General features: G+C 43.1%; 1 protein-coding gene across 1 annotated transcript in view; it reads left to right on the forward strand.

The window, feature by feature from the left end:
* Nucleotides 1-11681, forward strand: part of tnmd (tenomodulin) — a 154929-nt gene extending 143248 nt beyond the window's left edge. The window contains exon 7 of the mRNA XM_078210393.1: nt 10530-11681. Coding sequence (XP_078066519.1) covers nt 10530-10736 — 207 coding nt within the window. The 3' untranslated portion in view covers nt 10737-11681. The remainder of the gene's footprint in view (nt 1-10529) is intronic.
* The last annotated feature ends 689 nt before the right edge of the window (nt 11682-12370 follow it).

Consider the following 12370-nt stretch of genomic DNA (forward strand, 5'->3'; position numbering starts at 1 on the left):
TTTTCCTCATTGGAAGTCGGGGCCCCACATGCTGTTAACCTTTTTTTTCTGACTCTTTCAATGTTATTAGCATTGAAGTTATCACATGCGCTCAGTATACTGCGCCCAGACTTCCTCGCTGGTGTCAGAGGGTTCATGTTTCCCAAAAAGAGGCATAGTTGCACTTTCTCACCAGAGAAGATTCTTAATTTATGGAGGTTGTCCGAAGGAGAGAAATGGAAAAGAAAAATGTCTCATCACCAATGTAGTAATTCATCAGTTTCCTGTTACCAAGCACCTGATATTTTGTACCAAGAATGAGGCTTCTCCCTGTTAGCCATAGTTCTTATTTCAGGCCTGCCAATTTTTGATGTATAGTGATAGTTGTGAATGACTCGCAGCTAGATTGTTCACCATCTCATCTAGAACACTGGTGCGGGTGAAGTGACAAGTTTAAAAACCCCCACTGAATGCTTCCTTTTGGGTAAGCCTCCGCCTGCTCAATAAGGGAGCTTAGACTCCACAAAGCCCATGGGGAGACCTATCAACAATCCCCCATGACCTTTGTGGCCATCATAACAGGCCCTTTAAATGAAAACCTATAGAATAATAAGGCATTGATATCTTCAGTTATTCACAAGTTTCAGTCCCTTAAATCTTGGCCTTCTAGCTACTTTTAGCTAAGCCCTAGTACTCAAAGCCTTACTCCTGGATAGCTTCCCCTTCCAACAACAGCAATAGTCCACCCGCCTGCTATACATCAGGCTGTGCTGTGCATCAAGGCTGGATATTAAAGGGACATAGTCTTAGAACTGCTTGATATTTATTTGTGCTCACCTACAATACAATCATGTTATTGTATTTCAATTGTTAATATTGTGATATAAACAAATAGCACACCACCTTCGAGGCAAAAATATGTTTTCTCAAGTGTGTATTTGGAGACGGTGGGGGAGAAACTTGGTCACTTAGTGCTGCCTCTTGCGCAATCCATGTGTCATTCTTCATTGACGTCAGTGAAGAGAGCTGTGGATGACATGCAGGTAGCAGCCCACTTCACTGCCTGTGCCTGCAGAATTTCAGTCTGCCCGGTGCTCCCAGCTGTGACACTGCACAAACCCATTTCCCCACCAGTGTCTCTTTAATTAAATAGAATCAATCCAAGTTAAATCAAATCCTACTACTCGACTATAATAATCGTTTGGAGGCTGAATTGATGATCATTTTATGCTAATTGAATTCCTGGTCACTTTTTAATTCCTTCATTCTTTTCCAGTCAATTGTTTTTAATTGAATGTGCTTTTGAGTTACTCATTGCCTTGCCTGCTGCTGCGACGAGTTTAATCCTGCAGTCTTTTGATTGAATTTAAAGTTTCTGATTATTTTTAAGGGAAACATTCCCCCACTGTTTTCCATTTTCACATGCATTTTATGAAAAATTGAGCATCCTATTTTTAATTTATTCTTTCGCAGGATAAGGGCACTGCTGGTGAGGCGAGTATTTGTCGCATGTGCCTAATTTGCCTTTAGCTGAGTGACTTGCTCACCAATTTTAGAGGGCAGTTAAGAGTCACCCACTTTGCTGTGAATCTTGGAGTTACTTGTTGGCCAAACCAGATAAGGTGGCAAATTTCCTTTCTGATGTGGCATGAGTGAACTAGGCGGGTTTTTACAACAGTCAATGTTAGCTGCCACATTCACCATTACTGAGACTCTGCATTCCAGATTTTATTAACTGAATTAAAATTTCACCAGCTGCTGTGATGGGATTTGAATGCATGGACCCAGTGTATTAGCTTCGACTTCTGGATTACTAGCTCAGTGATATTGCCACTGCACCACCATCGCTAAGTGCTGAGATTCATACATGACAATTTGTTCTTCCTATGTAACTTACTCTGAGAGATGTTAGACCACACTTGTGTGCTTCTAGTGATTTTATTTTCATCCCATCACAATCTCATCAGCAAGAATCTATCCTGGACGGACATTTCTCTACCCCTCAAATCTAACATTATTTTGAAAAAGCCTTGCTTTTAGCATAAGAATGAGATTTACTTGGATTCTTGATTAAGAAACTCAGTTGAGAAGCATGAGCGCAGTTCAATGAGTGCTGCTAAAACCTTTTGCTAAGGAACTGATTCTTCTTTATTGTTCTTTATTATTGCTCTAAACAACCATCTTTTAAAATTACCTCAGAGAGAAATCTATTGCCTCTTTGCAATAGCAGTGAAAAATAAGACTCACAAGCACTTCAGTAAAAATTATTTCCCTTGCCATAAAGGTAGCATCTTAGTTTATTGCCAGATTTGAGGAGTGCCAGTGGAATGTACTGCTTTCCAACCTCACAAGCAGGGAGAGAAGAATGCTCTCATTTTGCATTACATAGCGTGGCAATCTTTGCCTGAGCAATTCCATTAAAAATTCAAGCTCGCAAAGGTTTAGACTAAAGCGCCCTGAGATTCCACAGGCTTCGTTTGCCTGAGACCAGCTGAAAAATGGTGTAAATATCAACAGTTTGCATTTCTATACTGTAGCACCGTTAACATTGTAAAACATCCCAATATGTTTTACAGGAATGTTATAAAACTAAATTTGACTCTGAACCATTTATGAAGATGTTAAGACAAGTGATCAAAAGCCTGGCCACAAAGGTGGTTGTTGCAGGAGTTATAGACACTCCTCCCCCACTGAATATGTCTTGGGCAGCATGGTGGCATGGTGGGCAGCATGGTGGCACAGTGGTTAACACTGCTGCCTCACAGCGCCAGGGACCTAGGTTCGATTCTCAGCTTGGATCACTGTCTGTGAGGATCCTGCACATACTCCCCGTGTCTGCATGGGTTTCCTCTGGGTGCTCCGGTTTCCTCCCACAATCCGAAAGACGTGCTGGTTAAGTGCATTGACCATACTAAATTCTTCCTAAGTGTACCCGAACAGGTGCCAGAGTGTGGCGACTAGGGGATTTTCACAGTAACTTCATTGCAGTGTAAGCCTACTTGTGACACTAATACATAAACTTTAGACTTTAAGGGCCTGACTTCACCATCAAGTTGTGCCTGTTTTCAGGCACGAAAATTTGGTGAAGTCGGGCGTGAGGCAAGTAGCGCGACGCGCGCCCGCTTCCGTGCCGGTTCCCCCTTTACCAAGGTCTGAAATTGCTGCGAACGGGACCGCGCCAAAACAGGTGCGACGGCCAATTAAATGCATTTGCATGCATTTAAATTGACATATTGGGCTGCACACCCAACCTTACCGGCACTTCCCCCTTTACCACCGTGTTCGCCCATCCAGATTCGGTGCGAAACAGACATGCTCTACACAAGTCAGATTTGGGCATTCCAGTTAGTGAGGAGGTAAGTGCCGAGTGTCCGACGGCTCTCTGCTTGAGATCGGTTTTTTTTGGGGGGGGGGGGGGGGGGGGGCGTCCACTGCCACTCTGCCAGAGATCAGTGAGGGGGAAGGGGGGGGGTCCACTGCCACTCTGTATGTGATCAGTGAAGGGGCAGAGGGAGGTTCCGCTGGCACTGTGCCTGTGATCAGTCAGGGGGAAGGGGGGGTGCGCTGCCACTCTGCCTGTGATCAGTGGGGGGTAAGGGTGGGTCCTCTGCCACTCTGCCTGAGATCGGTGGGGGGGAGGGGCCCGGGATCCGTCTGGGTAGCGGTTGGGGTGGAGGGATAAAGGGGTCAGTAATGTTGTGGGAGAGGGGCAATGTCTGTGGGGGCCAGGGGGAGGCATTATCCGGCCTGGGAGCGATGTGGTAGGGGAGCCGCATTCTATCATTTTTTTCTGCACATGCGCAGTTGGAGGCGCCGATCGGAGCTGCAGGATTTCAGGCTCGTTAACCTCGCCCACAGGCTTGTGCAGCATGATTTAGAATTGCTGATATTTTTTCAGGCAGAGTGCGTATGGGGGCGCCTGAGAACGGGTCTAAAGGTCGGATCTGAAACACTCCCAGTTTCAAGTCCGCCCAGCACTTAGAATTAAAATGATAAAATAGGGCCCTAAGTGTCAGTATTTTTAAAGAATCAGTTTATTTTACGATGTCTTTAATTGTTCTCTGTTTTATTGTGTTGGTAAAAATCAAACCATTGGGCGGCATGGTGGTGCAGTGATCAGCACTGCTGCCTCACAGCGCCAGGGATCCAGGTTCAATTCCGGCCATGGGTCACTGTGTGGAGTTTGCACTTTCTTCCCATGTCTGCATGGGTTTCCTCCGGGGCTCCAGTTTCTTCCCAAAGTCCAAAGATGTGCGAGTTAGGTTGATTGGCCATGCTAAATTGCCCCTTAGTGTCAGGGGGATTAGCAGGCTAAAGGAGGGTTATGGGAGTCGGGCCTGGGTGGGATTGTGGTTGGTACAGACTCAATGGGCCAAATGGCCTCCTTCAGTTCTGTAGGGATTCTATGATTCTTTATCTCTAGAAGCAACCACAGTTTATAAAGGTCCAATCCATGAAGAAGTTAAGAGTCTAGACGTGGACCTGGAGGTTCTGCCCATGTCCCAGTTTCTCACAGTCTGAAGGCTTTGCTTATTTAAGACATATTGGCAATAATTCAAATTTGCAGCCATTTTCATGTCATGTAGCTTTTATGTCAATTTAGCTATTTTATACTGCTCACCTGAGATTAACTCCATCAAAGATCCCCATCAAACATGTAAGTTTTCTTTAACAATGCAATATCAAAGGATGTTCAATTTGGTAAAGATAAGGCATATTCTATGAACATACATAATGTTTGTAACCATTCTCTGGTAGATTTGGATCACAAGTTGGCAAAGGATGACTATGAGTGAGGAACTCTTTTTTTTTATTCATTTGTGGGACATGGGCATAGCTGGCTGGCCGGCATTTATTGCCCATCCCTAGTTGCCTGAGGACAGTTGAGAGCCAACCACATTATTGTGGCTCTGGAGGAACATGTACGCCAGACCAGGTAAGAATGGCAGATTTCCTTCCCTGAAGGACATTAATGAACCTGATGGGTTTTTCCAACAATCAACAATGGTTTCAAGGTCATCAGTAGATTCTTAATTCCAGATATTTTGTATTGAATTCAAATTCCACCATCTGCCGTGGCAGGATTCGAACCCAGGCCCCCAGAATATTAGCTGTGTTTCTGGATTAATAGTGTAGCAATAATACCACTAGACTATCGCCTCCCTTACACTATATCACAGTGGCTTCATCGTCCTATGCATACATAGCTCCTTAAATGTAATGAAACATTCCAAAGTCCTTCACGGGAGCATTGTAAAACAAAGTATGACAAGCTACGTAAGGTGATATTAGGTTAGATCACTGAAAGCTTGGTCAAAGAGGTTTTTTAAGAAATGTATTAAAGGAGGAAAATGAGGTGGAGAGGTCAAGAGATGTAGGTAGGGTATGCCAAAGCTGAGAAATGAGGCAACTGAAGGAATGGCCACCGATTAAATGGAGTGATTAATATTGGGGATGGACCAGAATTTGAGGAGCACATAGATTTCAGGAAGTTGTGACACTGAAGCCAGACACACTATTTAATAGCTATTAAACTTTTCACATCCAATAGATGAAGGAGATCAAAAGTCAATCTTCACTCAGCTTTAGGTTTTATTGCGAAGTGTATAGCTCCTAACTCTACAATCCACCCCCAGTGCCAGTGCTTCTCTCCATACCCTTTTGAACAAACAATGAATGAATCAACTAAAGATCAATGCCTTAGAGGTGTCTTTAAACTGAAGGGAAACTTATCAAATTAAAATAACATTTTGGGGGAGATGATGCATTCCAGCCCCTTTAAAAGTGGTCACATGAAGTCCTGAAGTGGGCCTTGAACCTTGGCCCTTCCAGCCCTGAGACCATTGAGCTACTTGGACTTGAAAGACTGCTATTGTATGTAGTTCGCAGGTGGCCCCCCCATCCAGATAGTAACCAAGGCTGAGTTAACGTAGTTTCTGAGATCAGATGAGATCGGGTACTTTCAGACTAAAATGGCCCTAGGCTGCTTCGCTTTTTACACTTTTTGGGACCTCTAAACAAATTACCCACTGATTCACCCCTTTACGAGGAGCCTTATAATTCTATTGTGACAAAATTAAAATTTTAATGGAAACTTGTCAAATCAAAGTGTCCCTTTATACCCTTTTGAACAAACTAAAAGCAAATTAACTAATTAACAACACTGAATAGGCTTGGGAGTGAATGGCCTGCTCCTGTTCCCATGTTGTTCTGGTCGGAGCTTCATTTTAACACAGTGATGGTGTGAGGAGGAGGAAAGTGGTAAGTTAGCACATTTGGAGGGACAAGAGGCGAACATTCAGCAGAACACAGCAACAAAGTAAAGTAAAATAAAGTATATTTATCAGTCACAAGTAATCTTACATTCACATTGCAATGACTTTACTGTGAAAATCCCCTAGTCGCTACACTCTGGTGCCTCTTCGGGTACACTGAGGGAGAATTTAGCATGGCCCATTCACCTAACCTGCACATCTTTGGGACTGTGGGAGGAAACCAGAGCACCTGGAAGAAACCCACACAGACACAGGGAGAATGTGCAAACTCCACACAGTGACCCAAACCAGGAATCTAACCCGGGTCCCTGGCGCTGTGAGGCAGCAGTGCTAACCACTGTGCCACCGTGCCGCCCCGGTATTGATGTAATAATATCGATGATAATATAATATTGATGAAATAAAGACGAGGACCTATGCTGAAGAAATTGGAATCTAGATAGAGAACTCACTCTTGAAAAAAATGCCTCTCTTTCATGAATGCTGTGCACTGAATAAAAACATGATTTATAGCTCTTTTGATGCAAGCTGGGAAAGATAAGCACCATGGCTTGACAGATATATTTCACCAACATCAGAGCAAAACCTGATTCAATCATATTTGGGTTTTTTTCCGAACGGTTATTTATTTTTTTACTTTCAAGTCAAGAGCAAATCAAACCAATCAGCAACCTTGGCTTTTTTTTTAAATGCATCAGTCAAAAGATCACCAAAATAAAATTTAAAAAATAATTTTTAGAAAGAAAAATCACCAGCGGAAAGTAATGGATGAACTGTTCTCGAAGATAATGCTATTTTCTATCATTTTCAAAACAGATAAAGGGACCCTCAACTGTCTCATTAGATATAAATTAGATTGGCTTGTGCTATGTTGTTTTGTGTGCAGACAAGACAAATTGAAGGAAAAATGAAGATGACTAGATAAGCTTTGTCCCTCTGAAATTGTTCTACTCGAACCTCTCACTGCATTGCCCACTTCCACAATGACTAATTCCTTACATAGATAAACCTAAAGACAGTCATACATCATCTAAGACTAGGAATTACTTTTGATAATATTAACACATGCGCTTAACATTTTCAAGGTGAATTTTAGCCCGCAGTCACCATTGGAGAGAATGGCTGTGCAGGCGGAAAATATGGAGAGAGTCGGGAAACGTGATTCTCACCGGCGAGATTTTCCACACCCCTCGTCGGTGATGTCACAAGATTTATGCCCACGAAGGGCAAGAGCTTCATTTTAGTGAATATATTTCAATGTAATTATCCACCCCCACCCCCGCCATATGAACCCCCCTCACTGAATAGTCAAACACGTTGGTGAGGTTTACAAGATATGATTCAGTCAAGGGGTTCCCCCAGGTGCGCAAATATAAATACAGCCCCCTGAGGGGAGAGGGACATGCCTGGCTAGTGCTCTGCAGAGGCTGTCACTACCAGGCTTCCTCTGCGGTGGAGGGTGGCGAGGGGGGAAAGAGTTGAACTTTGGTGCTGATCGGGGCACCCTTTAAGAACGGCACCCGATCTCTGTGGAGCCGGCCTTGCCAGCTCTATCGGGGCCCACCCGGCCTGAGTGACGGCAAATACCATGCCCACTCATTTTTGTTCTTCAGAGAGGCTCAAGGTCTGGACTAAAACCTCAGCGGTGCAGCTGGAGAGTTAACGTGCTGGTTTTCAGTCAGAGCCTGATACTTCGAAAAAAATGAGAAAATTCCACCCTTTCATTAAAATAACGGAATAGGGTGGGTCAAAAAAGCTGAATATGTATTGATATGATAATATGATGGTAATTCTAGGAACCAGTTGCTAGATACTGTAATCTGTGAGTTTACTCTTTGACAGTGTGTGAGGGGTACAGTAATTTCTGAGTTTACACTTTGACAGTGTGTGAGGGGTACAGTAATCTCTGAGTTTACACTTTGACAGTGTGTGAGGGGTACAGTAATCTCTGAGTTTACACTTTGACAGTGTGTGAGGGGTACAGTAATCTCTGAGTTTACACTTTTGTTGTGGGAAATTTACCACCGGAGTCAGACTTGGAGGTTTCAACAATAAAGTTTTATTTCGGACACGAAGCTTCGGGAGAAAGCACTGGTACTCCGCAGTACTTGGCAGCTACCTTCTCAATTACACGATGGTAGTTGATCATTTTTATACCTTTTAGACAATAGGCAGTACGGACATTAGCCGTTAACACATCGTTACAAGTTGAGTAGACAGATACGGACATCGATAGTTAACACATCGTTACAAGCAGACAGGTGCGGACATGGACAGTTAACAACACATCATTGTACATGGAATGGATACATTTATGCAGTTATGTCCTCTATCAATGACTGGTTTCGATCTATACATTCAGTGGCTGATCTTGTTACATTTATGCATTTATGTCCCCATCTGTGGCTGACATTATCAGACTCATTGTTCTGGGTCTGCTCTTATCTAAAGTCCCTCAAGCTCTGACCAGCTTCCTGCAGCATTTCGGATCCTGCATGTTTTAACTTTTAAGTAACTGTCTGTGCTAAAAGCCAGTGCCTGTTAATGTCCCTTCCCAGGTAAACACAGGAAGAGTTCTAACAACACCAGGTTAAAGTCCAACAGGTTTATTTGGTAGCAAATGCCATTAGCTTTCGGAGCGCTGCTCCTTTGTCAGATGGAGCAGATTTCCACTCCATCTGATGAAGGAGCAGCGCTCCGAAAGCTAATGGCATTTGCTACCAACTAAACCTGTTGGACTTTAACCTGGTGTTGTTAAAACTCTTACTGTGTTTACCCCAGTCCAACGCCGGCATCTCCACATCATGCCTTCCCAGGTAACCATTTTGTGTGCCAGGCAACCATTTTGTGTCCATCACTTTAATTCCCCCACAACACTTTGATAGTGTGTGAGAGTAGAGTAATCTCTGAGTTTACACTTTGACAGTGTGTGAGGGGTATAGAAATCAGTTGTTCCCCTTGGTTGAGAAATCAATCCCGAGGTGGCAAAGTTTTAGGGTGAGGGACAGATGTTTCAGAGGAGATTTAAGAAATACAAACTTCACTCAGAGGGTGGTGGGAATCTGGAATGCGCTGCCTGGGAAGGTCGTGGAGGCCGGAAACTTTACAACCATTAAAAAGTATTTGGATGAGCACATGAAACATCATAACATTCAAGGATATAGGACAAGTGCTGTGAAATGGGATTAGCGTAACTTCAGCGGTAGTCATTGTCAGTGCAGACTCGATGGGCCAAAGGGCCCTTCTGCATTATACAACTCTATAACTGCCTCCCTACCCCAGGTACCTGACCCCCACCACCTTCTGGAATGACTGGCCAACATCGCCCTAATTGGCTTAATCCCCAACTCCTACTGGTTGACATCTACCATTCCTCCCCCTACCCAGACTGGCTGACGCCCACCCTATTCCCCACCCCCACCTCCTCTCTCTCCCCCCCATCTCGCCTCCCTCCCCCCCCCTCCACAAATGTCCAACACTCCCAACTGGTTGACACCGACACCCAATTAGCCAACATCACCCACCACCACCCAACTGTCCAAAACACCCTACCTCCAACTGGCTGACACTCACCTCATTCCACCCCCCCACCCCCATCACCAATTAACCCACATCCCCAACCTCCCATATTTACTTCCCGACTGCCCATCAGCTCCATCCCCCTGGCATGACCCCAAATATTCGACGCCAATGCCGTAAAATCGGCAGGGGGGGGGGGGAGGGGGGCAATTGGGAATGGCCTCCTTGCTTCCAATTCAGCAGTGCTCGACTGAAGACTTCAGGAGCTTGCTGCTCTGCATAGGTCTGACCTGGCTTGTGTTGGAAAGTCGAATGAGATAGGATCGAAGTAGGAGGAGAATGGCAATCCGAATGCGGCTGTAAGGAGATCCCAAGCTGCCGTCGATATTTAATATACAATGTAAATTAAATTTATTTAATATATTCCCAGCACATACAGTAATTCAGAATGCAACAAGCGAAGTTTGTTTGCAGGTTGGTAGTTTCTTTGCAATATCGGTCAGGGACCTGGGAGGCACGAAACTAAGGTTCTACCACTGATGGGAGAATTTAATAAGAGGATGATATGTTTGCATAGGCATTTCCTTCTATAAATGTGGATATTAAAAATTTATAATGGAAAAAATTGACACCAAGTGGTGCAGACCCAAGTGTTACATTGGTATTCCCTTTCTCTATATATGGATTGTCAAAAGCAAACTGGTGTTCATACTCTTCCAAAAGCAGGGAAGATTGACTATGTTTATATTTTTCCAGGAGGCGAATAGCCTCGACTTCGATATGCTTGACCATCAAGGATTCTGTTGTGCTGTATGTCACCGTGGACACCAACACTGCCGGCGAGTTTGTGAACCACTAGGCGGCTACATGCCATATCCTTACTACTACCGAGGTTGCCGTGTCATCTGCCGCACTATCATGCCATGCACCTGGTGGGTTCGGCGCATGCTCGGGATGGTATAAGAGGCATGTGGCATAAGAGACTAGAGTGTATATTCCAGACTCATTAATTGTCCCTCCCTCAAAATGCCCAGGTTTTTGTATCCAGTCAGCGACAATTTTAAAATTGTCAGTTAATGGCTCTGTTGGAATAAGGAATTCAAACGTTCCACTTTCCTCTAAGAGCACTGTAAGAAAGATCACACACTTCACCTTCTGAACATCATTCTAGTCATCTTCTGTAAAAATGAACGTTTCATTAACTGCGCGGGAGTATGTTTAGTTTATGGCTCACAGCCTGTGTTCATTCGTGAACCCCAAGCCTGTGGCTCTAATTTACTATCAAACACCAAATATTCTGAGCCAGGAGGAAGTTTGTTCTCTATTTTAGAATTCTGCTTTTAACATTGACTTTTGGGCAGTTACCAGTATTCAAGTAAGGGAATACATTACATGCCAGAGGAAAAGAAGCTAATTTCTCAAATACAGAAAGTCAACCAGTCTTCTTGAGAACCACGAACTCCACATAAGACACAATGAACAACTACACCCACACAACTGAAAATATCAGGTACATTTTCTTTTAAATATTAAACTTTGTAAGCATTAATCATATATTTTTTCATGATGCCCACATAAAGGTTCTATTTACTCAGCAGGGCACAAGTTACAAAGAATTTCTGTACTTAATCATAATTTGAAAATGGAAAATTACCTCTTCTGCCATTCATGGTGTTATCTTTTAGTATCTCCTTGCCCTGCTTAAGAAACCCACTTCCTCTTCATTGTAAATGTATTGCATATGTAATCTGAAGTTCCATACTGCAAGCATTTTAATCCATTATTATAGTCTATACACATTATATGTAGGTCAATTATTGTAGGAATGTATTGTATTTAGACTGGGATTTTTTTCCACAAAATTAATAAATGTATCTTGTGATAATAAATGAGACTACATTTAATTTCCATCATCCTCTCGTATGTTTTGTCACGCTTCACATCACACACACAAATTAATGTTCTTCTATGAGAGAGGGGGAAAGTCGATCATTGCCAATGTGAAGAGAAATGTCCTTCACCTGACCTCTAATTGACATGCTGAAAGCAATTAGTCTCTAATTGGCCCAGAAGAGTTGCAATTATACTATTAGGCAATGATGCTTACAGACTAAAATATGCATACCTGTGCTTTTGCAATAAAATCTATGTATTATTTGTAACTTTAACATAGCCAATCCAATGAGACAAGATCTAACTATATTCTATCCCACCTGATTTTACTGTCCATGAAAAGTAAAATCCTCTGTGAATGACCTTGGAGGAGAGCCACTTGCAATTACTAAACAAAAAGTGGGTTTTATGAAAACAACTGATATTTTCCACAAGGTACTTCAACCTATTATGTTGATTTGCAGTCTATTGCACTTAAAATCACCTGTCCTCCAAGATTCAATAGGAACAAGCAAGGATTATGCAAGCAATTTATTCAACCCACCCCAATCAACCACAAATCTAAATTAAATACACCAAATGTGCACATGGTGATATTTTCACATTCACTGCAGGTAATCAAAGTGAAAGAAAGACTGAATTAGCGACAAAAAGGGCAAAACCAAGTCAGTGATTGTGAAAAAACCAGTGGAGCTCAGATACCA

This window comes from Mustelus asterias, chromosome 4, assembly GCF_964213995.1.
Source record: "Mustelus asterias chromosome 4, sMusAst1.hap1.1, whole genome shotgun sequence".
NCBI classification, from domain to species: domain Eukaryota; kingdom Metazoa; phylum Chordata; class Chondrichthyes; order Carcharhiniformes; family Triakidae; genus Mustelus; species Mustelus asterias.